This window comes from Bactrocera neohumeralis, chromosome 2, assembly GCF_024586455.1.
Source record: "Bactrocera neohumeralis isolate Rockhampton chromosome 2, APGP_CSIRO_Bneo_wtdbg2-racon-allhic-juicebox.fasta_v2, whole genome shotgun sequence".
NCBI classification, from domain to species: domain Eukaryota; kingdom Metazoa; phylum Arthropoda; class Insecta; order Diptera; family Tephritidae; genus Bactrocera; species Bactrocera neohumeralis.
In genome coordinates, this window is record NC_065919.1 from 85,655,457 (window position 1) to 85,680,689 (window position 25,233).

Below are 25,233 nucleotides of genomic sequence, written 5' to 3' on the forward strand. Positions count from 1 at the left end.
TGCTCTTCTTAATTTTGTAACACCAAACACCAAAATTTGCAAACCTTATTAAAAAAGATAGAAAATCGCCCCTTTGCCTAATCTCTCAAATCTAATCATTGCATTATTTGTGTATACATATATATTTTTTTTTTGGCTGGGATATTTGTTGTAAATAAAGCTTTATTTTAATTATTTTATTTTAGTCACAATTCTCTGCATTTGCACAATAAGAAAAGGGCTGCTATGGTTATTTTGTTTTCGCGCCGCGCTTCAAAAAAAAAATAAAAATTATATTAAAAAAAATTAATATACGGAAACGTTATACTGAAGTGTTAGTAAGTGAAAAGTGCATTATATAAGTGAAAAAGTTATTCACAATATACAAATTATCAATGTAAAAGTTGTCAATTTTTCAACTTTAAATGCAAATATCTTTAAAACTATAAATCATCGGCAACTATATATGTATATTTTCGTGATCTGGAGAACGTCGCCTTTCCAGTGATACCCATTTTATCCCCGAAATCCCAGAATGCTATTCTAAATTTTACCCCCCATTTTATCCCCGAAATCCGGGTATGCTATTCTAAATTTTACCCTTTTTTTAATTTTTTTTGTATGTACTTTATTAACTTTTGTTTTTATTGTAAGTAATACTGGTGGAATTGACTAAACAATAATATAAAAGAGTGGCATCATTTTGGACTAAAAACATGTGGAGCTGATCGAGTTTTGTGTTTCAGGTGGAGGTTTTTGCGGTGCACATATATTTTATTGAAAGGATAAAAATAAAATGACGAAGAATAAGAATTCTGACTTAAAGAGTAATAATGTGAAGGGAAATGTGTTGGAGAAAAGTAAAACAATTAAAAAGGATAAGAAAAAAAGCATCGAAGGTAAGAAGAAGTTACAGCAAACCGTAACGAAAAAAGCTGAGAAGCCCAAGACTGCTGCCACAAACGGAAATACTGAAGCAGGTGCTCTTGTTAAACACAAGAAGCCAAAGAAGTCCAAACAAAATAAGGAAGCAACTGATTCACCTGCAAAGAAGAATAGTGGTAACAAAGCCTTGGGAGTAATCGAAAAGAAAAATGCTAAAAAATTGGCTAAGAAATTAAAAAAGCAAGCAAAAAAGGAGGAAGCTGTGAAAAAGACACTAGAGGAAAAAGACAATGCAAAGAATTTAAAGTCAAAGTCTGATAATAAAGGTAATAATGCTAATATTCATATTGATCGATCTATCTATAACAACTCGTAAATATCAACTTTTTAGAACCAAAAGAACATGATCCAATCGAAGCTGCATGCACCATATTTGTCGGCAATTTACCCGTGAATACAAAGCGCGCTCAATTAGTCCGTCTGTTTAAGGATTATGGACCGGTTAATGGTGTTCGGTTTAGAACCGCCAATGGGAAAGTTCTATTTAGACATAAACACCGAAAAGAGGCAGGCAGTCTAAGCGCTTGGATAGTACTCAAAGATGCAGAGACAGTAACACGTGCATTGGCCTTAAATGGAACCGTTTTCAAAAACAATCACTTACGTGTGACACGTGGAAATGAAAAGAGTAGTTCTATGGATACGAAACGTACAATTTTTGTCGGCAACCTTAAATACAGTAAGTTCAAAAATAATGCATAAAGCATCTCTGTTATTTTAAATATGAAAAACATTTTAGGTGCCAATGAAGAGAAGCTACGTGAAATATTTTCCTCTTGTGGTGACATTGAATACGTGAGGTGTTTAAATGATGATAAAGGATGTAAAGGTGTGGCATATGTTTGTTTTAAAGCTCCGGAAGCTGTAGGTTTGGCATTGGAACTTAATGAAACAATGCTAGATGAACGTCCAATTCACGTTGAACGATATTCTATTAAAAAATTGGGTGCAAAGAAAACAAGAGATGTAGCAGAGAAAGAGATTAAAAATAAGTCAGCCGGTGGAAAGATTCAGAAGGACAAAAAGAAACTTAAAGGCGATAACTCACAAACAAAAAAAGTTGCTGACACAAGCAAAAAATCCAAGTTTCGTGGTGTCAAAGTCGAAGGTGCGCACGTAAAAAAGCAAAAGAAAAAAGTGACAAGCCAAATGCAAAAATTAGCCAAGAAGATTGCGCCGAAGGAAAAAGCTTAATCGTATGATCGCATCGTAGTTTAAAAAAATACAAGCAAAATTTGTATTTTACAGTTATTAAAGAGTACAATTTATGAATACTATTTTTTTATTTTTATTTCCAATTGCTTTCTTAATTTTGCTTGTGATTCTATGGGAAACTTATTAATATGTTTTTTTGCGCAAGCCAAACAATAAGTACATGTATAGTAAAAACTACATTCCGCTCCTTTGCAAACGACGTTTTCGCATACCGTACACCTGGAACCTATTATTACAAAGTACTCTGCTTTGGGCTTCCAACGAATTGGAGGTGATTGAAAAGGATCACGTAGTACAAAAGAATCTTCTAAAAGCTTAAGTCCATACACAAAGGGCGGAGTTTTGCCATAATAGTTCACCATTTCCAACATATCGCACATAGTACATTGAAATTTAATTTTCGGAACACGTTCGTCGGTTTGTGATTCACATTTTTCTGAACTTTTTGAGACATTGGCATCAGCTTCTAAGCGTGAAATCTCTGCCTCATCGTCTTTCACATTTAACTGCAAATCTTCGTATCTATTTAGGTTGTAAGGGGATTGGGTCGAGATTTTAGAATCTTCCATAGCTGTTTCTGAGTTTCTGCAAGAGAATACATAACAATACATTGAAATTTTCAAAATCTCAATACATTCATATATTTATTACATTTATAATATATACCATTAATTTGAGATTTTAAACATCATATCATTATAGATAACTCGAAGTTACATAACAATCGCCAACAACTACTAACCACTAGTTAACAATAAGTAAAAATATAAGAGTAGAGTTTAGAAAATTCAAAATTTAGCAACCCTCAACTCTAGCTTTTTTTGGCAATTCAGATGGCCACCAGTACGGTTTTTCTACGTAGCATATATTGCCATCTACAAATAATTTGGTTGAACCTAAAGCTTGTTCTACACGCAAAAGTCCTAAAGCCCTATCTAAATTTGCTCCGCGAATTACACCAATATTGGTGCCTGCTTCAGTTGAGATATTTATTGATTTTGGTGAAGCCGGAACAGACAATCGCAAAGGCATTATACGCTTTCGCACTACTCCTGTATGGTGGACTCGTGCCGTTAACTCCTGGCCAAGATAGCACCCCTTATGAAAGCTTACGCCATGCATATAATCACAATTAGCTTCCAATGGAAAACTCTTGCCTGGCGGAAGGTCTTGAACACCTTCTCCAACGCCATAACGATAACGATGCATGCGATAGTTGCAGTCGTTGGTAGGTTTTGCTACCGTAATGTCGCCGGATTTAGAAAACATGTTTGCTAAATCTTTCCATGTTTTATCAGTTTTGGTTATGACACGTGTACCTAGGTCACGTATGCGAGGATCTGGAGTAGAAATGACTTCTTGTCCCACTTGAACACTTGTGTCCATTCGAACGACGCTTCCAACTGGATTAAAAACGATCCATGGTCTGTATTCTCCATCAACTGCATCAATTTGAATATTTCGTCTTACGCGATACAGACGCAAATGTCGACGTAATTCGTTTGATATGAATTTATCACACTCAATTAGGTAAGTGTTGGGCTCTGGCGTACGATAAATTATAGAGTCATACAGTACTCTGCCGGCCTTATTAAGGAACATTGTGTACATTGCAGAAGTTTTAGGAAGAGGTGTACTGCCCGATTGCAGATGAGTCATATCGTTTGTTATGAGTCCTTGCAAGAAGGGCACAACCTCTTCTCCTTTTACTCGCACTAAAACTCTGTCCGTTAATTGCTCAACAACCAAACGTTTATCAGCAAACTTTTCATTGCGTTGCACCCACATGAAGTTGTTTGTCGTCTCAATAAAACGCGCAAAACTTGACTTGATTTTCGTTAGACCTTTTAGGATGTTCATTTTAAAGTGTCTGCGAATAGCGGAACATCCCATTATTTTAATATACAAACAACAACTATATAATCACTTACGTTCAAATATTCCTTTACTATTTCAATATAATTTTCCTCTTTTAAATACAAAGCTATAGCACAAAAAAGTTTATATAAAAATTTCGAAAATTTATCTATACAATTTGCAATAAAAAGCTAACAAATTAACTCAAGGCAAAATAGATGGGAAATGCCAGAACAGCTGATGTGAAATACAACACTTTGACAGATTTTTTTTACTATCGATATTCTAATGTTGAATATCGAGTAAAGTGGATTTCAAAAATAGTATATAAAGTATTTTTAAATATTTATTGCAAAATTTATCTTGCCATTAAATATAAGCGAACAAGTAGCTTGACAATAATGATCTAATTAGTAACATCGTTTATAAAACGCCGCAGAAAAATATTAAATAATTCAACTTTTATAATTCTTACATTTTTAGTCAAAGACATAGATTTTTGTTTTTAAAATATTTTTATTATTATGTAATAGTAACATAATGCCCAACCGGAATGTTTTTAAGAACTATAAAATTTACAGCAATAGTGATAAAAACATAAATAATCCTATTCAAGTTTCCTTGTAACATTTGTTTTATATAAGTAGTATTTATTTGTTAGCCAAAATTTCAAATTTAATGCCATGATCATGTTTTTCCAATTCAGATATTAAACTTGTTTTAGCAAATGCAGCTCCTGGTGGTAAAACGCCACCAGTTCCCGGCAATTTATCATTTTCCTTTAATATTATTACAGCCGTACTGAGTAGAGCTACACAGGTCGCACCATAACCAGGATTCGATCCCGATACTTTGACTGTTAATGTTTTGGTTGGTAAATCCATGTATTGATCTGTTGGTTCTGACAATTTCTCCGACCTTGGCCATCCGTTTGCTCTCATAATAAATGAAAAATGTGTCTGTTCCATTCTAGCTTCTGTAGGACCTTCGTGAGACGCAAATCCTAATGAAAAAACTTTAGGATATTTTAGCAATAAGCGACGACCAAAAGTAAACTTAGTTAAAAATCCAAACGAAACTGCTAATAAAGCGACTAACACAGCTGCTAGCCACGATGGAAAAGTAACATAAGCGTGCATTTGAACAGGGCGCTTATGCTCATTTTCATAAAGGAAACGCTGTGAACGCATTACTACTGATCGATCTGGTCCGGGGAATGGGAGACAAACTCCTTTTACTATTTCAGATCGAAAAATAAGTGGTCGTGGTTTTAAAACAGGAGTAAATTTCGGCAATTTCTCTTCGTATAACTTCTTGCGTAATTCTTTCAGTTCACTGGAATGGGCCAAACCATGAACCGCGCTTTCCCAAGTACCATAATGAATTCCAGCACCTCCTCTTGAAGCATCTCCTTTTACGGAACTCTGCAGATAGCTCTCAACTGAATTTACAACACCATCAAAGTTTTTTTCTACAAAAACAACTCCAAGATCTGCCGGTATTGAATCAAATCCACAGGCAGAAATTATAAAAACTTTTCGCTCTTGAGCTTGTTTATTATATTTAAGTTGCATTGTTTCCATGTATTGAGGTTCACCAGTAACATCAACTTGATGGGTGCCAGCTTCAAGACACGCTCGCACAACTGGCTCTCCAAAAAACCGGTATGGTCCGCAACAATTTACTAAAACACGACATCGCTTAGCCATGGCTAGCAGCGAAGCTTCATTTTTTATATCAGCGATGATGATAGGAATATCCTTTAGATTTTTCTGTGCTTTTGTACCCATTTCTTGAAGTACATTTTCCAGTTTTTCTTGACTACGCCCAGCAATTCCCCAGCGATAGTTTTGAAGTACACTAACAGCTTCAAAAACGGTGTATTTACCAGTAAAACCTGTAGCACCAAATATTATAATATCCAATTTTTCCGACATTTTTTCCTTTCGTGACTAATCACTTTTTTAGCAATGAAAAGGTATATTTTATAGTTTTTGTTGTAAATATTAAGGCGCTTATCTCCTCTGGTCAAAAGTCACCTTTTTGTTATATCTGTAAGCACGACATAAATTAAATTGTAGGAATACGATATTTGCATTTACATTATATAAAATATAGAAAATAACCGGATCTTACTAAATTATTAAATGGCAACTATTCTCTCCCAATAATAACGAAAAAAACTAAACTTACTCTGCTACACCTCTGAATAACCTTTGGCTCCATCACCTACTAAAGACGAAATTCGAAAACTCCGAAGTTACTAATTGGAATAATTTTGTCAGCAGTTAGCTTTACTTTAATATTGCCAGATTTAGTAAATAAGCTTCAAACTCATATCAGGGTATTAAATATAAAGTATATGAAAATTATAAATTGTGCAAAAGAAAAATTTTTATAAATTGTACTATTTGGTAAATGTTCAGCAGAGCAGCTTTTCCGATAACGTGCACCAATTTTCACGGGAAATGTCTTAAAAAATTCGTTTTTAATTCCGATTCACGAATATGTATGTTTACGTTAAAGTAATAATGGCAACATTTCTCCGCGAAAGTGGTGTAAAACGAAATCAAAGAAAAACATTATGAAATGCGTCATTATTTCACAATAATTTTAAAAGGACAAATAAACACAGTTATTTTAAACACTAATTTTACAAAAGTTTACCGATGGATAGTGAATCCAAATTATGTTCAGGATTTTTGGAAAACCTGACAAATGAAAATGAACAAAATTGTTCATTGAATCCAGAAACAGCAAGCGTTGAAAATGTTGGCGCGCAATGCAACAAAGGGCTTCGCGTAAAAGTGATTGCGGAAATTAATGAAAATTCCGACTATTCGAACAAGATAAAAGAGGTCAATAAAACTGATGGTTCACGAAAACGGGATGCTGCTTGTGCAGATCATACTACGTCCAAACGTTGTAAGTTGTCTGAAGAAGAAACATCAAAGTCTAATGGAGAACCTCAGGAAAAAGGTTCTGAATTTCAAAATGAAAGAGAAGCAGAGAACACTGCTGATAGCAATACGGTAGAAGTCCGAAATCTGGAAGAGAACAACTGTGTAGTAAAAGTAAAAGTGGAGTGTTCTACCGATAATAGCGATGAACTCAATATCAATAACGTTCCCACTAGCTCTGGAAGTTCTAATCAAGTCGATATAAAACCGGCAGTTAAGGTAGAAAAGGCCGAAGCTAGTTCCACTTTAAGGCAGTCTTGCCGCTTTGGCATCCGTTGCTATAGGTATGAAGAATATTATAAAAATTTTCATTTTTATTAGTAAGGAATAATTACATGGAGTTTTGATTATTTAATCAGGCGAAATCCAATGCATCGTTCAGAAGAAGCTCACCCAGGCGATCACGACTACCGGAGACCTATTTATCCACCTCCTCCTAAAGGCACACCTGAGTGTCCTTTTGGTGATCAATGTTACCGTCGAAATCCAATACATTTTGAGCAGTTCAACCATCCTCCAGAAAGTAAATAATTACAAATTGCAAAACTGATTAAAAATTAATTTTGAAAAATTCAATTCGATTTTAGATTAAAAACTTTATTTTCGTATTTTTACTCGAATTTGATTTACTCTTTAAGCTGATTTCGAACAAAATTACAAAAACTACCGCCTGCGTCAAAGACAACGTCAACAACAGAGAGATGATAATATAAATATTAACAATTCTGAACTGGATGATGACTCTGAGGATCCGTTCAATGACGAGGATGCATTCGATTCAGACTATGTACCGAATAGTGATGACGAGGACGATGAAGATTATGATGCGTGTGATAAAGCTGAAGAATAATAATTCCCTAGTTGTAAGTTATTTTTTTTTTTATATAAATGCTTAATTGGTGTTACAAATTAAGCATAAAAGTATTAAAAAATGTAAAACAAAAATGTTTTGTAAATACATCAATTGATGATTAACTTATAAGTTTATGCTATTGAATTTCAGCAAATCCCCTAGGTCAGCTACTGCGACATATTAAATTAAATTTATTTCTTAACTATTTAAATTTTCTTTAGTGTTTGATGATATACCACATAGGGAAAACAAACATAAAAAATTTAATTATTATTCCCTGGAATAATTAAATGTTCCTTTATGGAAAACTTTTTTATTTAACAAGATATTGTAACGATATTGTTTAAAGGAGCGGTACAATTTCTGAAGAAATTGTAAAGATCGGACTACGACAGCATCCAGTGTTTGATTGGAAAATGTTTTCATTTGAGTAGATTTCTTTAAAAAAAATTGGCATAGGTTATTCTTCAAGGCAACTCTACCATTTCCCCAAAAAATTTTCAGATTGGACCATTAAACCTAGCTGCCATACTAATAAACAGATCAAAATAAAGATTTTCTAAGGGATATTTTTTATATGTATGAATGGTATTATAGCTATTAATGTTTTATCATATTTTTAATTTAGAAACTTCAATGTGAGTCAATAATCATTTATTGTTGTTATAAATTTTCTTTTAATAAAATCCTTCATCCAAATCATCGCTCATTTTATTTTCAAACACAGCACCCCATTTTGCTGCTTCTCCACCACGCACTTTTACGTTATAGCAAACATTTTCAGCTTTTAAAACACTTTGACGCATTGTATAAATTTTACGAGATAATTCTCGACAACGTTGTACATTAAGGCTTATATACCTGGAAGACATAAAATATACATAATTGGATCATTTTGGGAATGTATTTATATGTATTATAATACCCTGAGTATAGCTGTTGTAGAACTTTGCACGTTTCCAAGCACACATCCGTTTCTCCACTACCCAAAGAATTAATGCACCGTCTCATTAATTCGCCAGTTAGATCAGCTATTCCCAAAATATATTCTGTAGGGTCAACGAAGAATTCAAACTTTTGGGGTACTAAAAAAGTATAAATTCTTATTAATTATTTAAAACGCGCAAAAAGTATAAAAAATATTGTATTTTTTATTAATACTATACCAGTTTTAACATCAGTTTCTATCTCCAGTTGATTTGAGCTTTCTATTGATTTCTGAGAATCGTCTGTGATTGTATTAAGTTTATCATCTTGTTCGTATTGCATTTTTTGTTGCAAAAACATCCAATCCGACATTTTGCCTGGCTTTTCATCAGCACCACTTTTGTAATACTCCATAAAACTATAGGCTTCAATGAATTCCTGCAATCCCGGTGAGTATGCGCATCTGTATTGATAGGGATCCTGTCCAGTTAGCTCCAGAGCTATAGATTTGAAATTTACCTCAATCACTTTTGTCAAGCGTTTTTCGGCTTCTTCTAGTACTTTAGAACGATTGTTTTTTCTACCGTCTATGGTATGTAAAAGAAAAATTATACGTTTTGATTCAATGGTGATATCGCGGCTAAGTTTCACAATTCGTTCATATCGATCATGTTTGTCGTCCAGCTCAAGCGCGTATTCCTGGAATACTTTTACAACGGGATTTAATTCCTCACTAAAATTAGTATCTTGAGCAGTTTTGTGCTTTTGCTGATTTCGCCGGTTATTATGTCGAAAACGTGAATTTTGTGACATTTCTATGTTATTATGTTTATAACTTTGTATATAAATCCTTAAAAACTCCTCTACCGTGTTAAAAACTCTAAATCTTTATATTCTGTTATAACCTACTCAACCTTTACCATGGATAAAACTTTTACGTTGGTTTATATTAATTAATATCTTGAACTGAAACACCGATGCAACTAAATTAATCGATTTCCAAAACAGCAATCGGAGAGCCATCGATATTAGATTTATGGCTTAAAGTGCTGAACACATAGAGCGCGATCGATATGGCAGCACGACAGTCAACTGTAAATGGCGTCGTAAATTCTTCTACATGAACATTTGTAAGAAGACAGCGACATAACAATGGCCGGCATGTACACAAGACAACACAGCTGTCCATTTTGCATGTACACAATTTCGTTGTGGCCATACTAATACCTTTCACTTCAATAAAATTTAAATATTTTGTTCGAAGTGAAATTTTGTACGCAAAAAATAAGTAAATAGGTAAATTTATTTGTTTAAAATTATAAATTGTTATTACAAATGATATAACAGAGCTATTTTATGCTTTTATTTGAAAAATAACGTCAGGTTTGTTAGAGCTTTGAAAAATTTTATATTTTACATATTAGTGGCATCACTCCTCTCTACTGTGAACTCTACTGTCGTTGGCAAATGTAAGAATATTTTGAAGTTAGCGAGAGCGACAACTGTCGGCCTGCAGTCGTGTAGTCGTGCAGCTGTATAAATAACTGTGTCCATTAGAACGTGTGTATTGTAATATTTGGCAGATGTCGCTTGCAGTCTGTCGCGCTCTATGTATTCAGCACTTAAGCGCAAACTACGCATACGCATACTCATAGCAATGCCTGTGAAACGACACACCTTCAAAAGCAATACTTTTTGTTAGAGTTATGAATAATGAAAATAATTATTATTAAAATCATTTAAAGAAAAAATACAATTTCCTAATTTATGTGGATGACTGTTCATTCTAATTTTTTTTTTCATGTAAGTTTTGAGAAATCATAAACGAATCGATTTACACTCACTCTTTCCAATTATTCGTGATGCTTTCGAATGTTATGGAGTTTTACCATTACTAGATTTACATTTTTCAGCTGTGCAAGTGTCAAAATTGATCAATTGTCAATATTCGCTATTCGTGGCAAAGAGATTTGTTTACTTGTTTGTTTTCCCAGTAAAAAATAAATAATAGTTTCTAATACATTGTTTAAAATTCAATCTTAAAGTAATGCAAGAACACAATAAAAGTTTTCGAAACATTGAAGGTGACAAAAGCTCGACGACTTTATGTTTTGACAAACATGATTTCATGAAGGTTTGTGCTGTTTTTATTTTAAGTATATACTATATGTACCATATATATAAAAATTTATGAAAATAATGTTTTTCTCAGGGAAATTTTTCTGTCGATGAATTTTTACATAAAAATCGAAATGCACCAAGCTTGGAGCAGCTTCGGGATGACTTGGGTATATATTTGAAAGACTTGAGGTCCTCGATGATCGATCTCATTAATGAAGACTATGCTGACTTTGTAAGTTTGTCAGCAAACCTTGTTGGATTAGATCAATCCATCGAAGATATTGAAAATCCTTTGGTTCAGTTCCGTAAAGAAGTCGAAAATATTCGTTCTCTGCTCAAAGAATGTGCTTCAGAAGTGCGGCAAAATTTGGAGAAAAAGCAACAGTTTCGTGTTCAAAAGCGAAATTTGCAATGTTATCAGAAAGTGGAAGAAACCTTGCATAAGATTGAGAATTTATTAGCACATCAATTAAAAGAAGACCTAAAACCAATTGATTTAGAGCGTACAGCACTTGAATTAATTCAACTACAATTCAATCAAAAATTTTGTTGGGATATGTTAAATGATGAACAGAAAAACAATTCCCAAAGATTACAAAATGAAGTTTTCGCTAAATTGCGAATATTTTTTAATGATTCCCTAAAAAGTTCAACGAGCACATGTTCGGAACTATTGGAACGATGCTTAAGGATTTATATCACTCTTGATGCTTGTCAAATGGCAGAGCAAGTATTTCGTGAAGACATCGTTGCGCCTTATATGAGCGCTACCATTTCGGAACATTGTCTGCAAAATTCTCCCCAAGGTCTGTCGGGAATATACGGAAAGATTTTAAATTTCATATCACTCCACATGACCGATTTGCTTCGCTTGACACATTACACAGACAAACTAAGCGGTTTTAATTTTTTGGTAAACAGCTTTTGGGTGGATGTAGAAATGCGTTTAGAAACACATATGTCATCGATCTTTGCCCCGGGTAATTCCGATGTATTCTACATGAAATATAAGTGTACAAGAGATTTTTTGTCAAAGATCGAAACGCTTTTGGCAAATGACGATGCAGTAAAAAGTTTCAAGGAACATAAACAAACATTAAGTTTCCAATCGCGATGGAATCTACCAGTTTATTTCCAAATATGTTTTCAGGTATGAAAAGATAATGGTGAGGGATTGCCAAAACTTTATTAATATACATAATATTACATTGCAGGAGATAGCAGGAGAATTTGAGACTGCACTGGTACCTTTGCTACATGCAGACATGATGAATTGTAAATCAAAAGCAATAGATTCTCGCTATCAATTGAACGCATTTAATAGTGCATCTAAAGCTATAGAACACTGTTGGAAAGAAGGTGTCTACCTCTCTGAGATTTTTCCAAAATTTTATAAACTAAGCGTCCAAATTTTACTACGACTTTCTCGGTGGATCTCCGATGTTTTACAGCTCATTACAAAATCCAGCTCCAAAAACAAGAACAACTCTGATTGTTCTATTCAAATCAACAAAACTAATGTACTAATAGCATTGCATGCCGATGTGCAGGTGCTAATTGAACAATTGCCTGAAATAGAACGACATATCGTTATAAATGTGCCCAATGAGCTACAAAGTGATGTAGACGTGTGTAATGTTGTTGTGAAATCGGTCGCCGACGTGCGGGAAACACTTGACGGCCATCTAGGTGCGGTTCAAGATGCGCTAGTCGACATATTAATATCTGAAAGTGGTATAGAAAGTGTTCGTCAGGTTAAAGATTTGCCACGTTTGTACCGGAAAACTAATCGCGACACACCTACGAAGCCATCTCCCTACATTGATCAGATGCTACGTTCTTTGAAATCCTTTCAAAATGAACAAAGTTCACAACTTGGAAATGCTATCGCCACCAATGTTTTATTGAAAGTTTGCTCAAAAATAACTAAAGAGTAAGTAAATGCATTTTACTAAAAAAAACGTCTCCAAATATATGTAAACACACATATTTGTGTGAATATATTGTAAAAATATTACATCAGGAATGTGCTAAATTTAACATATATATATATATATTTTTTTTTTCTTTTAGTTATTACGTTGCAGTTAAGGATGTCCTCACATCAGTGCAGAAAACAGAGGAGTCATTACGTCGTTTGCGCAACCTTAAGACCGGTGCTTCAACTGTTCTTACAACAGGTGCAACAACAATGTCAGATGATGATAAAATTCGATTACAACTTCACGTAGATGTCATTGCATGGACAGGAGAATTGGCCAAAATGGGTCTAATGCCTTCACAAGTGGATGACTTGCTCGAATTAAATAACATTGTCGAAGCGAGCACGAAATTGAAGGAATCCAAAGATAATTAATAAGAACAGCACAATAAAGTTGTAATATTTGATAAATACATATATTACTAAGCATATAATGTTTGGCACTAAATATTTGATTGACAATTTGTATTTATATTTTACAAATTTTCTATTAATTATACCTCCACTTCAAATCAATGAAAACAAATATGTATTTGTAAGCATTTGTAACTGGTTAGGCACTTTTTAATATTGTCTCGTAATATTTATCAATAATGTGTTGTGGTGTGCAATAACAGTTATAGAAAACAATATGCTTTAGTATTTCTTTTATGCTATGTTGTATAATAAAAAATCTGTATTATATTTAATATTTTAATTTAAAAATAAATGCATCATTAGTTGTTATATACTTTTGGTGTTGAGATTTATGGAAATGACAATATTTTCGAAAATTAAGTATACTTATTTTTCACATATGCTTGTTACACGAATTGTAAATTCAACACGCATTAAATGTATATAAAAATTGTAAAAATTTATAAAGCTACACAATAGTGCAATCAAGCTTTAGGTCACGAACTTTGAAACTTATAGTGCAAATCTTTGTGTTATTATAATTTCAACTCTTCGGTATCAGGAAGTTTTTGGAAAAAGGAATTAACGCGTTCTTCGGTCACCGCTTCCAGGGTGGGAGGATTCCATTTAGGCTTCTGATCCTTGTCAATTAGTAAGGCTCGTACACCCTCTTTGAAGTCACTGTCCTCCAAATGACGAACAACCATGCGATATTCCATTTTTAAGCATTGCGGTAAAAGCAGTTTTGAGCCCAACTCAAGTTCGCGAAAAGTGACTTTTAAGGACAGTGGTGAAACTTTTTGCAGCATCTATTAAATAAAAGTGATAAGATATTAATATTTGAATTTAAATTTTGTTAATTTTAAAATATAACCCAAATACAATTGTACATCATATTTGTATATACATATGTAGGTATATTCTTTACAAATACCTTACCTCTAAAGTTTTATTTGCCCATTCGCTTCCATCTGCTTTGAGATTTTCAAAGATCTCTTCAACAGAGTTAGCTGTGAAACATTTGTTTATTTTATCCAAAACGCTATTTAGGATGAAATCTTTCTTTGTGGGTGTATTATATTTATCAAGAATATCTTTCACATTATCAGCATCCTTGCAATTAAGCAGCTCCGTTTGTAAATCCCCTAATTTTGGGTTTTCACAATAATGTGTGGCTAATCCAGCCTTTAATACGTCATCGCCTCTTAGTCGAAAACCTGTTAGACCTAAAAATAAACCCAATTTTCCTTGCAAACGTGGTAGAAAATAGGAGCCACCAACATCTGGGAAGAGCCCAATAGCAGTCTCAGGCATTGCTAACAGCGTACGTTCTGTGGCTACACGATATTTTCCATGAACAGAGAGTCCTACACCACCGCCCATTGTAATGCCGTCAATAATGGCAATGTAAGGTATAATGTAATTTCCGATTAGAGCATTTGTGGTATATTCTTCACGGAAGAAAGCTTTGGACTCTTCCGTGGGTCCGGCTTCGACTATCGATCGAACATCACCACCAGCACAGAAAGCTTTGTCACCAGCACCTTTAATTATTACCATGGACTTGGTCAGTTCACATTTCTTCAAATGTTTGTGGACTTTTCGTACCATATCTAAGTTGATTGCATTTAAAGCATTCGGCCGATTGAGAATAATCATGCCCTTGTCCGATGATTCTGTTGCAATTACATATGAGGACATATTGCGAGTGTCCATCAGAGAAGACGTGAGAGAACGGCTTAAATGGCTTTTTGAAAGTAGTGTGGCGGAGCAGGTTCGATGACCAAAGGCATATATTATTCGATGAATTGGGTGCATCTGGCAGAAGAAATTATAAAATAGTAAATACATGAACGTATGCACTTTATACCTTTAAAGTACTTTTACATATAAGTTTAAGTAATTAGCATTATATGAGCAAAACTGACAGTCTTCCGCAATTGACGTTTTTGTAAACAAATATTTTTCCCCGAGACTCTTTAAGGTGCTAAAATACTACTTTAATATATGTATAATATCGCATAGTTGTGAATTCGAATCAAAGTTCACTAATAATATAGTTTTTTTTGCGTCAAACAAAAAATTAATTACTTTTGCCTAATATTCGCATCAGTTTATATGAAAACTACGCCTTGTTATTTCATTTCTTGAAATTAAATAAAAACATTTTTCACAAAAAGTCGAAAATTTTCAAAATCTAGAATTAGAATTCATTTATGCTGGGTTTCCAAAGCGTAAGTGTACATAAGTAAATTTGGTTCTGGATTAAAGATGTTAAACAGGAAGTATTCTCACACGAGTTATGATAATGTGGCCAGTTTCATTAAATAAACGTTCCGTACATATAAATATATGCATATATATATTTGAAAACAAAGCTTAAGACGATAATCTTTTTGATACTTTATAAAAATGTTGCGCACTTCAATTCTAATGCTTCCAATTGCTCGAATGTAAACAATGGGCTGCTTTTAAGAATGGTTTTAAATCAATGCATATAATTCGCTAATTTATGAGACCCCAAACAACTTACGATTCTGAAATTCTCTACGTAGGTAAATATAAGTATTTGCTCTTAGTTGCGCAATCAAAAAATGTTGTTTTTATATTGTGCTCTGACACCAGATCACTTCGGCTGCGTTAATCTGTTATCTGGTCGTTTATCGTATCACGCTATTGTCACCGGTTCTGTTTTGCTTATTATTCTCTTTGCTGCCTTTCGCCGCAGTGTTGCAATACGAAAACAATAAATACGAGCGTACCCTAGGGTTAATTTAGATTTATGCAAAAATTAACCACAATTTATTATTCTATATAAATTATTTAGGTGTTTTAAGAAGTCAATTAATAATAAATTATAATTCTTCTTAAAGCTTCCTAGGTTATTCACTACCTGACTTACAGCTTCCCGGGTTTTGTTACAGTATGTACAAATTTAATAATAGAAGTTAAAGAAATGTGAAAATCGACAATTTATAAGAGTTTAAAATAAATCATTGTAATTATTCCCTAAACATATTCTCAAACTATAATTCCGGTTCGTGCAGCGACAGAAAAAAGAATGAAGTACTTCGAGGAATGTTGTCAAGTTGAACCCTAAGAACCTAATTAAGGAACGTTCCAGTTAACCAACTCTCGCGAGAACTGAATAATACTCCGAGGTTTGATCGAGTTTCTCGTTCCACTTGGCTGAACGCCTTTATTTTAATAAAAGAAGACTGATATCTGAAAACAAAATTAAAATTCTTTTTATTTAGTTTTCGAAAAAAATGTGATTCATTTTATTTAATGTAATGCGCATAATTGTTTAGATTTTTCCAATTTTGCTTCATTTGTTTCGTTTAGTTTTTGTTTACATTTGACTACTCACAAAGTCCTTAGACCTTATAACCCACCAAGTGACGTTTGCCAATACATTCACCAACATAAAACCAGAAAAGAACCTCGGCGGTAACGAGGGTGTTCAACCATGCCTCTTTTACAGTCAGGTTTTTGTATGCGCCAGTACGTGCACCATTAATGAGACGACCAATTCCTTGACGAATAGCTGGAATGTCACCTGGAGTGGGTGGTGTTAGCTCCACTTTCGCGTACTTAAGAAAAGTCTCAAGTTGGGGTCTTGCTTGTACCAGCAGTTCTGTAATATTATATAATCAATACATATTACGAAATTGTCATTAAAGTTTTGAATACATACTGTTTACTAAGGTGGATCCTTTCGTTGCAAGGCTCGCCATTTTTTTAATTTAGCGCTGAGATATTTTTCGTTACAGAAAATAAAGAAAAATTACTTTCTCACAATTAATAATGGTAGTGGATGAAGACAAAATTCAAGTCTTGTGGAAAAATCAGCTAAACGTCAAAATCTGCCACAAGGTGGAATATATTTGGGCTGCGAAAGTGGATTGAAAAAGTGGATTTTATTCTAATAAAAAGGTACCGGGTACTTGATTATCTTTACAGTGTTGGCTGAAATTTTAAGCACCTTAGTACAAAGATTTCGAAAACACCAAAATCCGGCACCGAATTCGCTGACGGCGCGTCTGCAACTTTACACGTTAATAAGAACCATTAAATATGCATCCGGCATTATGCTGATCGAACACTTTTTAGCCTTGCGCGTGACAACAACAAAATAAACGCAACTAAGAAGTCACGCGGCCAAAAAAAAAAACGTCGCTTTTTTTAGTTGTTATTTCAACTCTTCTGCTGAGACCGGCTTTTTAGTTTTAATTATAATAATTTTAAAACAATTAATATTTTCTACTTAACTGATGACCAGTATATTTATTATTCGTATATTTGACAAGTCGTCAAAAGTATTAATATTTTTAACTATTATCTGGGGACCTCTCAGCCTAGATCTACATGAGCTTAAGAAAATTGAAAACTAGTAAAAATCGGTGTGAATCATTATTATTATTAATTATTATTTCGTGTTTAAGAAAACAATTCGAAATCTGATATCATATATATTTATATGATATATATAAATTTCCTATGAAGAATACACCATATTTATTTATTTCCATTGAATTTCTTAATGTCCATAGAAATATTTTATTCACTGTGCGGCTTCAACATTTTTTCATTCTTCTTTACTGGTTCAGTTGATTTTTTTAAAGAAGACATTGCTTTCTCCTCTTCGTTTAGCTTTTTAAGAAGGAAATACATTTCTGCAACACCAATAACAAGTGCGCAAAATATTCCTAATACTAATCGTAGACCAAACTCTATGCCACCGAAAATGAGTTCCAATCCTAAAAAGCCGAATACAAAACCAGCCGCTACCGAAAATATGAATTGTAATACCGCAATCATTTGGCTATTCATGGCCTTAACTGAAAGGCATATATATATACATATGGAAATAGTTAATAACACATGTAAATGTATGAGTAGAACAACATACCTTGATAAGCTATGGTGTCCTCAGGTACATATTTTAAAGTTGAATCTACGTTTTTGGTCATGTCTAAGTACTCCTTATTTTGTTGTTGCTCGCGTAATCGCTGACAACGAGCTTCAAGCTCTGGATTTCTTTCAATGACTTCATTCATTGGTAAATATAAGCGGCAGGTGTCTATTAGGTCATGTAAAAAAATATCTAATCCTTTCTTTTCACGCAACTGCTTTAACCACAACTTGAGCCAACGAAGATCTGATAAGTATAAGAAATTTTCTGTCGCAATTAGTTTAGTCTCTTTCGTCTCTTCAGAATCATGGCTTGCTTTAGGCGAATTGGTTTTCGGTACATCATCGTCTAAGAGTTCTTCAACGCGTCGGAGCAGTTTCAAATCAATATTTTCTTTATTTACGGAATCCGACCCAAGCAACTCAATACTATTTTCAATATGAAAATCATTTGTTTTTAAAACTTTTGCTAGATTTTCGGGAATTTCAGTTATGGTGTCTTTGTGCTCCTCAATTAATTGCAATAGTCTCAGAGACGGCCGCATACGAACGCGGGTATCAGCAATGCTTGTCTTTGTCATTTCTAAATGTATTTTAATGCGCGCAAAACCTTTACTTAGGAATGTTCAACTTTACTTGTAAATCAGAATAAAGTTCATCTATTTCCTCTTCCTTTTCTTCAAATGAGTTCTTGACTCGTTCGTATTTATGTTCCAAATCAATGAGAAAATTCGCTCTTTTATGTTCACGATCTTTACGAGATTGGATAAGATATTCGTTAGGCTAAGAAAATTATAAATGCAAATGAATAAATTTGATAAGATTTGTGCCAGAATAGATGCGGTTCCAACCTGCTTCTGTAGCTCCACCTTGTTGAGAAAGCCTTCGACACCGACTAACAAATTATTTACTTCTTGATTTAGTGTTTCTAAATGTGATGTACTCAGAATGATACACCTTTCATATAGGTCGTATTTCACGTCGCCTATAATTTCAGTCACTTTGAACAGCGTTTCCACTTCTGCTTCGTTACGTTTCAACTCAAATTCATTCAGAAAATTGTTTATTTCTCCATTTACAAACGCCCGGTGATCCAATATTCTTTGTTCGGCAGTGGATAAATCTACATGAAAAGCCAATGATAGATTATATTACAAAAATTAAATATTATTAACCAACCTCGTCCCAACTGGCTTAACATTTTCTTTGTCACATGAGATTAGTAAACCTTAATGACAGTGTTGTAATTGATTGCAAGTCGTGGTATTCACAAAAAAAAAAAATATTGTAAATATATAATGTGTCTATATAAAGACTTTATTTGATCATAGTACAATAATTTGCTCTTAATGTAATGCTGCAATCAAATTCTGTTTTTACTAACAAATCAAACTACTATATGAAATAATTGTTTCGATTTAAATTTAGTTTATTTTTGGTCAAAGAGTTAATTATATAATAATACTCAATATTTACTAAACCATACCCTGTAACATTATAAGAGAAAAATGACAATTTTCTGCTCGAGTCATAAATATGCATATTATAGACAAAGAAGAGAAAAATAGAATATAATAATATTATTTATTTGTTCGCAAAGAAAATATCGTGTTACCGGATATGTTGTTAGTTACAGTATCTAATTTTGATAATCAATTGCTTTCAAGTTTATGGCAACGCTGCTTAAAGTCACGTACTCACTCGAATATTAACCAACAGATGTCAATTTTTCTCTGGAATTAACAAACAGCGGTAATAAAGCAATAATTTACCAGAATTATCCTACTCAATAAATGTAAAATTAGAATATTTCGGCAGATTTTCGTGTAAAAATACAAACAAAAGTAAACTTTACGTCAATAGAATGAATGAGGAATTCAAACTGCCTAAACGTTCTCGAAAACGGCTTCGTGAGGTAAAGCGTAGGGCTCGTCCGGAGTTGGGGGACAAAGAGGCATGGTCTGCCTTGCGATATTACGAGAGATTTCAAGATTTTCAAAAATTTGAGGATAATGTTGAACGCATTAAGGAGTCTGACGTTAGTTGTGAGGAGTTTATAGAGCGTTACGAAAAGCCCTATCTTCCAGTTGTTATAGAGGGTTGTCAAGAAGGATGGCAAGCAGAAGAAAAATGGACAGTATCACGTCTAGCAAAAAAGTATCGAAATCAAAAATTCAAATGTGGAGAAGACAACGAGGGTTACAGTGTTAAAATGAAAATGAAATACTATGTTGAATATATGCGCTCTACTCTCGATGATAGTCCCTTATATATCTTTGATAGCAGCTTCGGAGAACATCATCGTCGTCGTAAATTGCTTGAAGACTATACAGTGCCGAAGTATTTCCGCGATGATTTATTCAAACATTGTGGAGAAGAACGTCGTCCCCCATACCGCTGGTTTGTAATGGGCCCGGAACGTTCTGGTACTGGTATACATATAGATCCTTTGGGTACAAGCGCTTGGAACGCACTTCTTAGAGGTCATAAACGTTGGTGCTTATTTCCAACCCAAACTCCTAAGGACCTGTTAAAAGTACCTAGTGCTGTGGGAGGAAAACAACGTGATGAAGCAATCACCTGGTTTAATACAATTTACCCACGAACTAAACAACCAGACTGGCCGGCAGATTTTCGACCCCTTGAAATATTACAAAAACCAGGTGAAACTGTGTTTGTGCCAGGGGGTTGGTGGCATGTAGTGTTGAATTTAGATGAAACTGTCGCCATCACTCAAAACTTTTGCAGTCGCACAAATTTCCCGGTTGTTTGGCACAAAAGTATTCGAGGTCGTCCAAAATTATCTCGAAAGTGGTTGCGTGTTCTACGTGAAAAGGAACCAGATTTAGCCAAACTTGCGGAAAGCATTAATGTCGAACAAAGTACCGGCTTTGCTTCAGATAGTTCTAGTAACTCAAGTTCTTCATCCAGTTCCTCATCATCATCATCAGAAAACGAAGGTAATGACAGCGATAGTGGCAGCTCCAATACTGATAGTGGGCAAGAAAGTCTAACCGCTAAAAAAAAGAAAAAGAGGCGGTTGGGAGGTGGTATGGCTTCCAGCTCTTGATGTCGGCTGCGTTGTAGTGACGAAGATATGATGATAAATGCAGAAATTAAATATACTACTTATGATAGTGTTCACCGATCTGAAGAAGGCAAGTTAAAATTAGGAGAAAATAGAAGCTTGACAAGAATGCTCCGAATGCGTTTGAAAACGCTACTGCACTGCAAAAGTTAACATTTATATATCAACGCAATTCATACCCAACATTAATTAAATACATTAAATCAAACGATCCTATACTTCGGTTTAGCTAAATGTATTCATGTAAGAATTCTAAACAATATTTAACGCGGATCGGATTATTTTAAGCAACTGTATACATTTTAATTTGTTTAGCAACAATAAGTAGTAACAGTATAATATAGCGTTTCCAGTTGGAACTTTAAAATCATATTGAAATATTACTTCAAATAAATGAAATTACAAAACTATAAAAATGAATTTCAATTATTTATCGTTTTGTTGGGTGTTATAAAATTTCACTTATTTGTGGGTTATACTCTTGCTCCTACGAAAGCCGAATGAACTGCGGATTGTGCTTCAATTTTAATTAATGAGGATTTAATTAGTCTCCGAGATAATGTGGATTATATAAATACATACATAGCATACATTACTGCAACAACAAAATCTCAATACTCAGTTATTGCCATTAAGAAGTAAGTAAAGTTAATCACCCCCTCTAAATAAGAATAAATCATGTCCATACATTTTATAAAATTGTTTATTTGGAAATTCTAAACAAATATTAGACAAATTGTAGCTAACTTAGAGCGAAAGGTTGGAAATGATATTGAAATGTTTGAATATCCGTTTGTGTTACCCTTTAAAATTAAAATATACATACTACCCACAATGCATATAGGATGTTTTTTGTGTTGTGTTTCATTACTTTTACTTAATGATTCAGACTGCGCTTATTTTTACTTTTACCGTTGCTTTCGCATTATTTTGCATTTTTCTTGCATCCACATATGGTTTAGACTCTGATTTTGTTTGTGTTATATTTATTTTTGTATTAATTTTTCTATTTGAAGTATTGAAGTATCATTGTGGCATTTCTAATTCGCGTTATTCTGCCATGAGAGGTTCTCCGATTTTATTGACCTGTTTGTTTGGCGATTTTGTATGTATAAAGATGCCAAAAAAAAGAAAGCTTGTATCCGACGTATTTTGAATTGAAAATGAAAAAGCAGCTTTTAATCAATATACTGCGCTAGCCAACGGAAACCTTCGCCATAACCCTGTCGCTTCAGTACAGAAGACATGAACAACTCCAGAGGGCGTCCTGGAAGCTCCGAACGTTGCACTTTACCCTAAAAGCAGATTAGAATTATATTACATTATTAAAGATAATAAGCTACTTATATGTATATAGGTTAAGTACCTTGCCGGTTGTCAACTGATAGAGACCGAAAACATTTCTAAGTTCATCTTCGCTTGCGGCACCTGGTTTATCGATTTTGTTACCCAAAATTAACACGGGACAGTTTGACAGCGCTTCATCTGTTAACAACGAGTCTAATTCAATTTTACTCTCTTGGAAGCGACCTCGGTCCCAAGCGTCTATCAAAAAGACGATTGCATCCACAGCTGGGAAATAGTCCTTCCAAACACGACGCGCTATATTAATTAAGGAAAAAGCAAAATTAAATAGTTTTTAAATATGTATGTATATATTTGTTTTACAGTACTACACGAAGCATTAATTTTAATATTTTGTATAAAGTAATTTATTGTGCAATTAACAATAATTGGAAATAATTTTTAATTTATATGGACTGGAAAATGGTACATATTTAGAGATTTAGTATTTATTAGTTCAATATAATCGCATATTTTAATGTTGCTAGCAATAGTACAATTATTCACAAGCTGTTATCAATATTCCTCTAACTCTATACTAAGCAATCATTTTAGCGCTTGCAATCTTACAAAAACTGCAAAATCATTGTCAAGTCTGACGCGAAGATACATATGTATGTGTATATTTACAAATTTATTATTATTTTAGATACTTCAAATTCACGAAAAATTACGTATGTATTTTTCGAATCTAATTATAATAAATCTATGTACATATATACTATATACATATGTATAAGCATATCCATTTTTTATGATATTTTTGCAATCTTTATTTTGTCAGAAATTTCATTTTCAAGTTGCGTAATAATAAGGTACGTTTGCTATGGAGAGTTTTGTGCATAATTTCAGCAATGGAAAAGTGATAACCGATCAAAGCATTAGTAGGCTGAATAAGAAACTTTCGCAATTAATTTCGCGTGCGTATTTAATATTATGATTCGCATCGTAAGTTTTTATTTCATAATACATAAACAAATTTGGAGGAGGACCATATGATTACATATTTCGCTAGCGTTTGGTATTTTTTTTTTATTTTTTGCATATAAATTGGCGTACTTTAACATATATTAAATTTCAAATTGACCATTCTTACCTTGAGTGTGGCCACCCAAATCGAATGTGGTAAAGCGCATATTGCCAATTGACAATTCTTCTGATGCTAAAGAATTAAAAAGAAATTGAAATTCCATTTTTGGCCATATTACATAATATTGACTTACTAGGATGAAGTGTTGGTACATGCTGTGCCAGTTTATCGTCTTTGAGCATATGCAACAATGTTGTTTTGCCGGCATTATCCAGACCAAGGAACAATAGCTTGCCGGATTTCTTCCACAGACCTGGTGATAATAAAAAAACACAATATCATCAAAAATCAAACACAAAACTTGAAATATATTGCAAAAAAAACCTAATATCTTGGCAGTTCCATATAAATCCAAGTTTTTGTTAAGTGATACATATGCGAAAAAAGTTCTTTAATGTTATATTAATACGATTGTATTGCATATTTGCGGTTTAATCTGAATGCAGATCATAAAGTACATTTGTGAATGTCAATTTAAAACAACACTCTTATTTTTTAATTATGTATTATATAAATACGCAAGCATATACTATAAAATCTCAAAGTTTCCATTGCCAAATTACAAAAATAACACTTACGAGGCATTCTACATATTTTTAATGTTAATTATTTACCCAAGTATCCTAAAACACCAGTGAACCAATCCCAAATGAACATTTTGCTATTTATTGGTGTGTAGTTATCTGTAAATAGAAAAAATCATGCAATTATATTCCAATAGCGACAATACAAATATAAAAATATAATACAAACATATTATAACATTAACAATGTTTTGTACCCTTGCAAAATATTAAAATAAACAGGTATATAATACGCATCCATTACGCCTTATTTAGCACAATATACGGCCTTGACATAAAGCAAATTTTTGAAAATTTTAGTACAGAAAAATCTCAAATTGTACTAGTAAAGAGCAGAAAAAATGGTATAGGAGCAACTTTCAAACAATGGGACAAGGTCGCATACATAGCACCGATTTCAGATTTCTGTGTATGTGGAACTTTCTTTAATACTAACAATGACTTTTGGTCGTTAACATTTCACCCAGGAAGTTGTAATAATAACCCTTGTCCCCATGCCTTGACCAAATGAATCTGCATGAAAACTACGTATTGTTGAAAATACATTTTAGCAAGTTGTTCTTTTAATACGCATCACAATGGAAGTAGTTTATGTAGGTGCGACCAATGATTGAGATACAAATCATATCACCCAAATTCTAATAAGATGATTCGTGCTAGCAATTACACTTCACTTTTGGTTTACACACCACACCTAATAGCGTTTCTATTATTACGAATATTTACCTTATAAATAATTTACAATTAAAAAATTTCAAGGAAATATTGAAACTTTTAATTTATTCTCGCCTTTTCCCGTGTTTCAGCGATTTCTTTTACGCTAAAAAAGAAAGACGAAGGCGATGACAACGGCGACGATAGTGGACAAAAGAATAGCGACAACGACACGACAGCAAAGGAAAATCCAATTCAAAACTCTTTTCCTCCTGTGCGTTTTGAACTTGCTTTGCCTTCTGAAATTCAGAAAATGTCAAATCAA

At 33.4% G+C, this 25,233-nt stretch overlaps 13 protein-coding genes across 16 annotated transcripts; 4 read left to right on the forward strand and 9 right to left on the reverse strand.

The window, feature by feature from the left end:
• The first annotated feature begins 674 nt into the window (after window positions 1-674).
• Window positions 675-2,201, forward strand: LOC126751209 (uncharacterized). Its single transcript, XM_050461268.1, has 3 exons — window positions 675-1,190; window positions 1,256-1,603; window positions 1,664-2,201. Exons 1-3 carry the CDS (start codon window positions 776-778, stop codon window positions 2,116-2,118), a joined length of 1,218 nt encoding a protein of 405 aa, XP_050317225.1. The 5' UTR covers window positions 675-775; the 3' UTR covers window positions 2,119-2,201.
• Window positions 2,197-4,168, reverse strand: LOC126751211 (cysteine-rich DPF motif domain-containing protein 1). Of its 3 annotated transcripts, none has more exons than XM_050461270.1 (2): window positions 4,071-4,168; window positions 2,197-2,724 (listed from the first exon to the last, which is right to left on the reverse strand). In XM_050461270.1, exon 2 carries the CDS (start codon window positions 2,706-2,708, stop codon window positions 2,199-2,201), a length of 510 nt encoding a protein of 169 aa, XP_050317227.1. In that variant the 5' UTR covers window positions 2,709-2,724; window positions 4,071-4,168; the 3' UTR covers window positions 2,197-2,198. The 3 variants fall into 3 exon arrangements, with proteins under 3 accessions (XP_050317227.1, XP_050317229.1, XP_050317228.1); XM_050461272.1 differs by lacking the exon at window positions 4,071-4,168 and adding an exon at window positions 2,806-2,895; XM_050461271.1 differs by lacking the exon at window positions 4,071-4,168 and adding an exon at window positions 2,791-2,873.
• Window positions 2,750-4,170, reverse strand: LOC126751210 (putative transferase CAF17 homolog, mitochondrial). Its single transcript, XM_050461269.1, has 2 exons — window positions 4,071-4,170; window positions 2,750-4,009 (listed from the first exon to the last, which is right to left on the reverse strand). The coding sequence occupies exon 2, from the start codon at window positions 3,997-3,999 to the stop codon at window positions 2,935-2,937; it is 1,065 nt and encodes a 354-aa protein (XP_050317226.1). The 5' UTR covers window positions 4,000-4,009; window positions 4,071-4,170; the 3' UTR covers window positions 2,750-2,934.
• A 322-nt stretch (window positions 4,171-4,492) lies between these two features.
• Window positions 4,493-6,306, reverse strand: LOC126754151 (saccharopine dehydrogenase-like oxidoreductase). Of its 2 annotated transcripts, none has more exons than XM_050466097.1 (2): window positions 6,190-6,306; window positions 4,493-6,048 (listed from the first exon to the last, which is right to left on the reverse strand). In XM_050466097.1, exon 2 carries the CDS (start codon window positions 5,931-5,933, stop codon window positions 4,647-4,649), a length of 1,287 nt encoding a protein of 428 aa, XP_050322054.1. In that variant the 5' UTR covers window positions 5,934-6,048; window positions 6,190-6,306; the 3' UTR covers window positions 4,493-4,646. The 2 variants fall into 2 exon arrangements, with proteins under 2 accessions (XP_050322054.1, XP_050322063.1); XM_050466106.1 differs by having other exon boundaries at window positions 6,133-6,239.
• Window positions 6,307-6,506: 200 nt separating this feature from the next.
• LOC126754161 (aprataxin and PNK-like factor) lies at window positions 6,507-8,020 on the forward strand. The gene is made up of 3 exons (XM_050466118.1): window positions 6,507-7,240; window positions 7,316-7,479; window positions 7,595-8,020. The coding sequence occupies exons 1-3, from the start codon at window positions 6,666-6,668 to the stop codon at window positions 7,804-7,806; spliced, it is 951 nt and encodes a 316-aa protein (XP_050322075.1). The 5' UTR covers window positions 6,507-6,665; the 3' UTR covers window positions 7,807-8,020.
• A 426-nt stretch (window positions 8,021-8,446) lies between these two features.
• LOC126754172 (translin-associated protein X) lies at window positions 8,447-9,703 on the reverse strand. The gene is made up of 3 exons (XM_050466129.1): window positions 8,976-9,703; window positions 8,735-8,894; window positions 8,447-8,670 (listed from the first exon to the last, which is right to left on the reverse strand). The coding sequence occupies exons 1-3, from the start codon at window positions 9,547-9,549 to the stop codon at window positions 8,487-8,489; spliced, it is 918 nt and encodes a 305-aa protein (XP_050322086.1). The 5' UTR covers window positions 9,550-9,703; the 3' UTR covers window positions 8,447-8,486.
• Window positions 9,704-10,593: 890 nt separating this feature from the next.
• Window positions 10,594-13,568, forward strand: LOC126755169 (conserved oligomeric Golgi complex subunit 2). The gene is made up of 4 exons (XM_050467973.1): window positions 10,594-10,870; window positions 10,949-12,007; window positions 12,072-12,790; window positions 12,931-13,568. The coding sequence occupies exons 1-4, from the start codon at window positions 10,784-10,786 to the stop codon at window positions 13,211-13,213; spliced, it is 2,148 nt and encodes a 715-aa protein (XP_050323930.1). The 5' UTR covers window positions 10,594-10,783; the 3' UTR covers window positions 13,214-13,568.
• Window positions 13,369-15,888, reverse strand: LOC126755949 (3-hydroxyisobutyryl-CoA hydrolase, mitochondrial). Its single transcript, XM_050469090.1, has 3 exons — window positions 15,768-15,888; window positions 14,174-15,052; window positions 13,369-14,043 (listed from the first exon to the last, which is right to left on the reverse strand). The coding sequence occupies exons 2-3, from the start codon at window positions 15,050-15,052 to the stop codon at window positions 13,771-13,773; spliced, it is 1,152 nt and encodes a 383-aa protein (XP_050325047.1). The 5' UTR covers window positions 15,768-15,888; the 3' UTR covers window positions 13,369-13,770.
• Window positions 15,889-16,456: 568 nt separating this feature from the next.
• On the reverse strand, window positions 16,457-17,097 carry LOC126758169 (ATP synthase subunit g, mitochondrial). The gene is made up of 2 exons (XM_050472685.1): window positions 16,932-17,097; window positions 16,457-16,871 (listed from the first exon to the last, which is right to left on the reverse strand). The coding sequence occupies exons 1-2, from the start codon at window positions 16,969-16,971 to the stop codon at window positions 16,612-16,614; spliced, it is 300 nt and encodes a 99-aa protein (XP_050328642.1). The 5' UTR covers window positions 16,972-17,097; the 3' UTR covers window positions 16,457-16,611.
• Window positions 17,098-17,634: 537 nt separating this feature from the next.
• On the reverse strand, window positions 17,635-18,729 carry LOC126756682 (uncharacterized). The gene is made up of 2 exons (XM_050470367.1): window positions 18,147-18,729; window positions 17,635-18,075 (listed from the first exon to the last, which is right to left on the reverse strand). Exons 1-2 carry the CDS (start codon window positions 18,727-18,729, stop codon window positions 17,795-17,797), a joined length of 864 nt encoding a protein of 287 aa, XP_050326324.1. The 3' UTR covers window positions 17,635-17,794.
• Window positions 18,730-18,760: 31 nt separating this feature from the next.
• LOC126757349 (biogenesis of lysosome-related organelles complex 1 subunit 5) lies at window positions 18,761-19,399 on the reverse strand. The gene is made up of 3 exons (XM_050471604.1): window positions 19,328-19,399; window positions 19,000-19,271; window positions 18,761-18,931 (listed from the first exon to the last, which is right to left on the reverse strand). The coding sequence occupies exons 1-3, from the start codon at window positions 19,347-19,349 to the stop codon at window positions 18,761-18,763; spliced, it is 465 nt and encodes a 154-aa protein (XP_050327561.1). The 5' UTR covers window positions 19,350-19,399.
• Window positions 19,400-19,795: 396 nt separating this feature from the next.
• On the forward strand, window positions 19,796-21,391 carry LOC126755562 (bifunctional arginine demethylase and lysyl-hydroxylase PSR). The gene is made up of 2 exons (XM_050468221.1): window positions 19,796-19,900; window positions 19,954-21,391. The coding sequence occupies exon 2, from the start codon at window positions 20,013-20,015 to the stop codon at window positions 21,216-21,218; it is 1,206 nt and encodes a 401-aa protein (XP_050324178.1). The 5' UTR covers window positions 19,796-19,900; window positions 19,954-20,012; the 3' UTR covers window positions 21,219-21,391.
• Window positions 21,392-21,921: 530 nt separating this feature from the next.
• On the reverse strand, window positions 21,922-25,188 carry LOC126755575 (GTP-binding protein SAR1). The gene is made up of 6 exons (XM_050468233.1): window positions 24,981-25,188; window positions 24,285-24,353; window positions 23,804-23,923; window positions 23,677-23,742; window positions 22,603-22,838; window positions 21,922-22,531 (listed from the first exon to the last, which is right to left on the reverse strand). The coding sequence occupies exons 2-6, from the start codon at window positions 24,325-24,327 to the stop codon at window positions 22,415-22,417; spliced, it is 582 nt and encodes a 193-aa protein (XP_050324190.1). The 5' UTR covers window positions 24,328-24,353; window positions 24,981-25,188; the 3' UTR covers window positions 21,922-22,414.
• Between the last annotated feature and the right edge of the window lie 45 nt (window positions 25,189-25,233).

What these genes read in the sequence shown, in the direction of transcription:
- LOC126757349 (XM_050471604.1), bottom strand. Translation starts at nt 19,349, where the DNA reads ATGTTAAGCCAGTTGGGACGAG. An exon ending in GTTAAGCCAGTTGGGACGAG is followed by an intron (nt 19,272 to 19,327) that starts GTTGGTTAATAA and finishes CTTTTCATGTAG; the next exon opens with ATTTATCCACTGCCGAACAA. An exon ending in AGGTGGAGCTACAGAAGCAG is followed by an intron (nt 18,932 to 18,999) that starts GTTGGAACCGCA and finishes TAATTTTCTTAG; the next exon opens with CCTAACGAATATCTTATCCA.
- LOC126758169 (XM_050472685.1), bottom strand. Translation starts at nt 16,971, where the DNA reads ATGGCGAGCCTTGCAACGAAAGGATCCACCTTAGTAAACA. An exon ending in AGGATCCACCTTAGTAAACA is followed by an intron (nt 16,872 to 16,931) that starts GTATGTATTCAA and finishes ATAATATTACAG; the next exon opens with AACTGCTGGTACAAGCAAGA.
- LOC126755949 (XM_050469090.1), bottom strand. Translation starts at nt 15,052, where the DNA reads ATGCACCCAATTCATCGAATAATATATGCCTTTGGTCATCGAACCTGC. An exon ending in GGGCAAATAAAACTTTAGAG is followed by an intron (nt 14,044 to 14,173) that starts GTAAGGTATTTG and finishes TTTATTTAATAG; the next exon opens with ATGCTGCAAAAAGTTTCACC.
- LOC126751210 (XM_050461269.1), bottom strand. Translation starts at nt 3,999, where the DNA reads ATGAACATCCTAAAAGGTCTAACGAAAATCAAGTCAAGTTTTGCGCGT.
- LOC126755169 (XM_050467973.1), top strand. Translation starts at nt 10,784, where the DNA reads ATGCAAGAACACAATAAAAGTTTTCGAAACATTGAAGGTGACAAAAGC. An exon ending in ATTTCCAAATATGTTTTCAG is followed by an intron (nt 12,008 to 12,071) that starts GTATGAAAAGAT and finishes ATTACATTGCAG; the next exon opens with GAGATAGCAGGAGAATTTGA. An exon ending in TGCTCAAAAATAACTAAAGA is followed by an intron (nt 12,791 to 12,930) that starts GTAAGTAAATGC and finishes TTTTTCTTTTAG; the next exon opens with TTATTACGTTGCAGTTAAGG.
- LOC126751211 (XM_050461270.1), bottom strand. Translation starts at nt 2,708, where the DNA reads ATGGAAGATTCTAAAATCTCGACCCAATCCCCTTACAACCTAAATAGA.
- LOC126751209 (XM_050461268.1), top strand. Translation starts at nt 776, where the DNA reads ATGACGAAGAATAAGAATTCTGACTTAAAGAGTAATAATGTGAAGGGA. An exon ending in GTCAAAGTCTGATAATAAAG is followed by an intron (nt 1,191 to 1,255) that starts GTAATAATGCTA and finishes TCAACTTTTTAG; the next exon opens with AACCAAAAGAACATGATCCA. An exon ending in TGTCGGCAACCTTAAATACA is followed by an intron (nt 1,604 to 1,663) that starts GTAAGTTCAAAA and finishes AAAACATTTTAG; the next exon opens with GTGCCAATGAAGAGAAGCTA.
- LOC126754172 (XM_050466129.1), bottom strand. Translation starts at nt 9,549, where the DNA reads ATGTCACAAAATTCACGTTTTCGACATAATAACCGGCGAAATCAGCAA. An exon ending in AGAAACTGATGTTAAAACTG is followed by an intron (nt 8,895 to 8,975) that starts GTATAGTATTAA and finishes ATACTTTTTTAG; the next exon opens with TACCCCAAAAGTTTGAATTC. An exon ending in CTACAACAGCTATACTCAGG is followed by an intron (nt 8,671 to 8,734) that starts GTATTATAATAC and finishes TATGTCTTCCAG; the next exon opens with GTATATAAGCCTTAATGTAC.
- LOC126755562 (XM_050468221.1), top strand. Translation starts at nt 20,013, where the DNA reads ATGAATGAGGAATTCAAACTGCCTAAACGTTCTCGAAAACGGCTTCGT.
- LOC126755575 (XM_050468233.1), bottom strand. Translation starts at nt 24,327, where the DNA reads ATGTTCATTTGGGATTGGTTCACTGGTGTTTTAGGATACTTGG. An exon ending in TGTACCAACACTTCATCCTA is followed by an intron (nt 23,743 to 23,803) that starts GTAAGTCAATAT and finishes TTAATTCTTTAG; the next exon opens with CATCAGAAGAATTGTCAATT. An exon ending in TTTGGGTGGCCACACTCAAG is followed by an intron (nt 22,839 to 23,676) that starts GTAAGAATGGTC and finishes TAATTAATATAG; the next exon opens with CGCGTCGTGTTTGGAAGGAC.
- LOC126756682 (XM_050470367.1), bottom strand. Translation starts at nt 18,729, where the DNA reads ATGACAAAGACAAGCATTGCTGATACCCGCGTTCGTATGCGGCCGTCT. An exon ending in GGACACCATAGCTTATCAAG is followed by an intron (nt 18,076 to 18,146) that starts GTATGTTGTTCT and finishes TATGCCTTTCAG; the next exon opens with TTAAGGCCATGAATAGCCAA.
- LOC126754161 (XM_050466118.1), top strand. Translation starts at nt 6,666, where the DNA reads ATGGATAGTGAATCCAAATTATGTTCAGGATTTTTGGAAAACCTGACA. An exon ending in TTTGGCATCCGTTGCTATAG is followed by an intron (nt 7,241 to 7,315) that starts GTATGAAGAATA and finishes TTATTTAATCAG; the next exon opens with GCGAAATCCAATGCATCGTT. An exon ending in GTTCAACCATCCTCCAGAAA is followed by an intron (nt 7,480 to 7,594) that starts GTAAATAATTAC and finishes TTACTCTTTAAG; the next exon opens with CTGATTTCGAACAAAATTAC.
- LOC126754151 (XM_050466097.1), bottom strand. Translation starts at nt 5,933, where the DNA reads ATGTCGGAAAAATTGGATATTATAATATTTGGTGCTACAGGTTTTACT.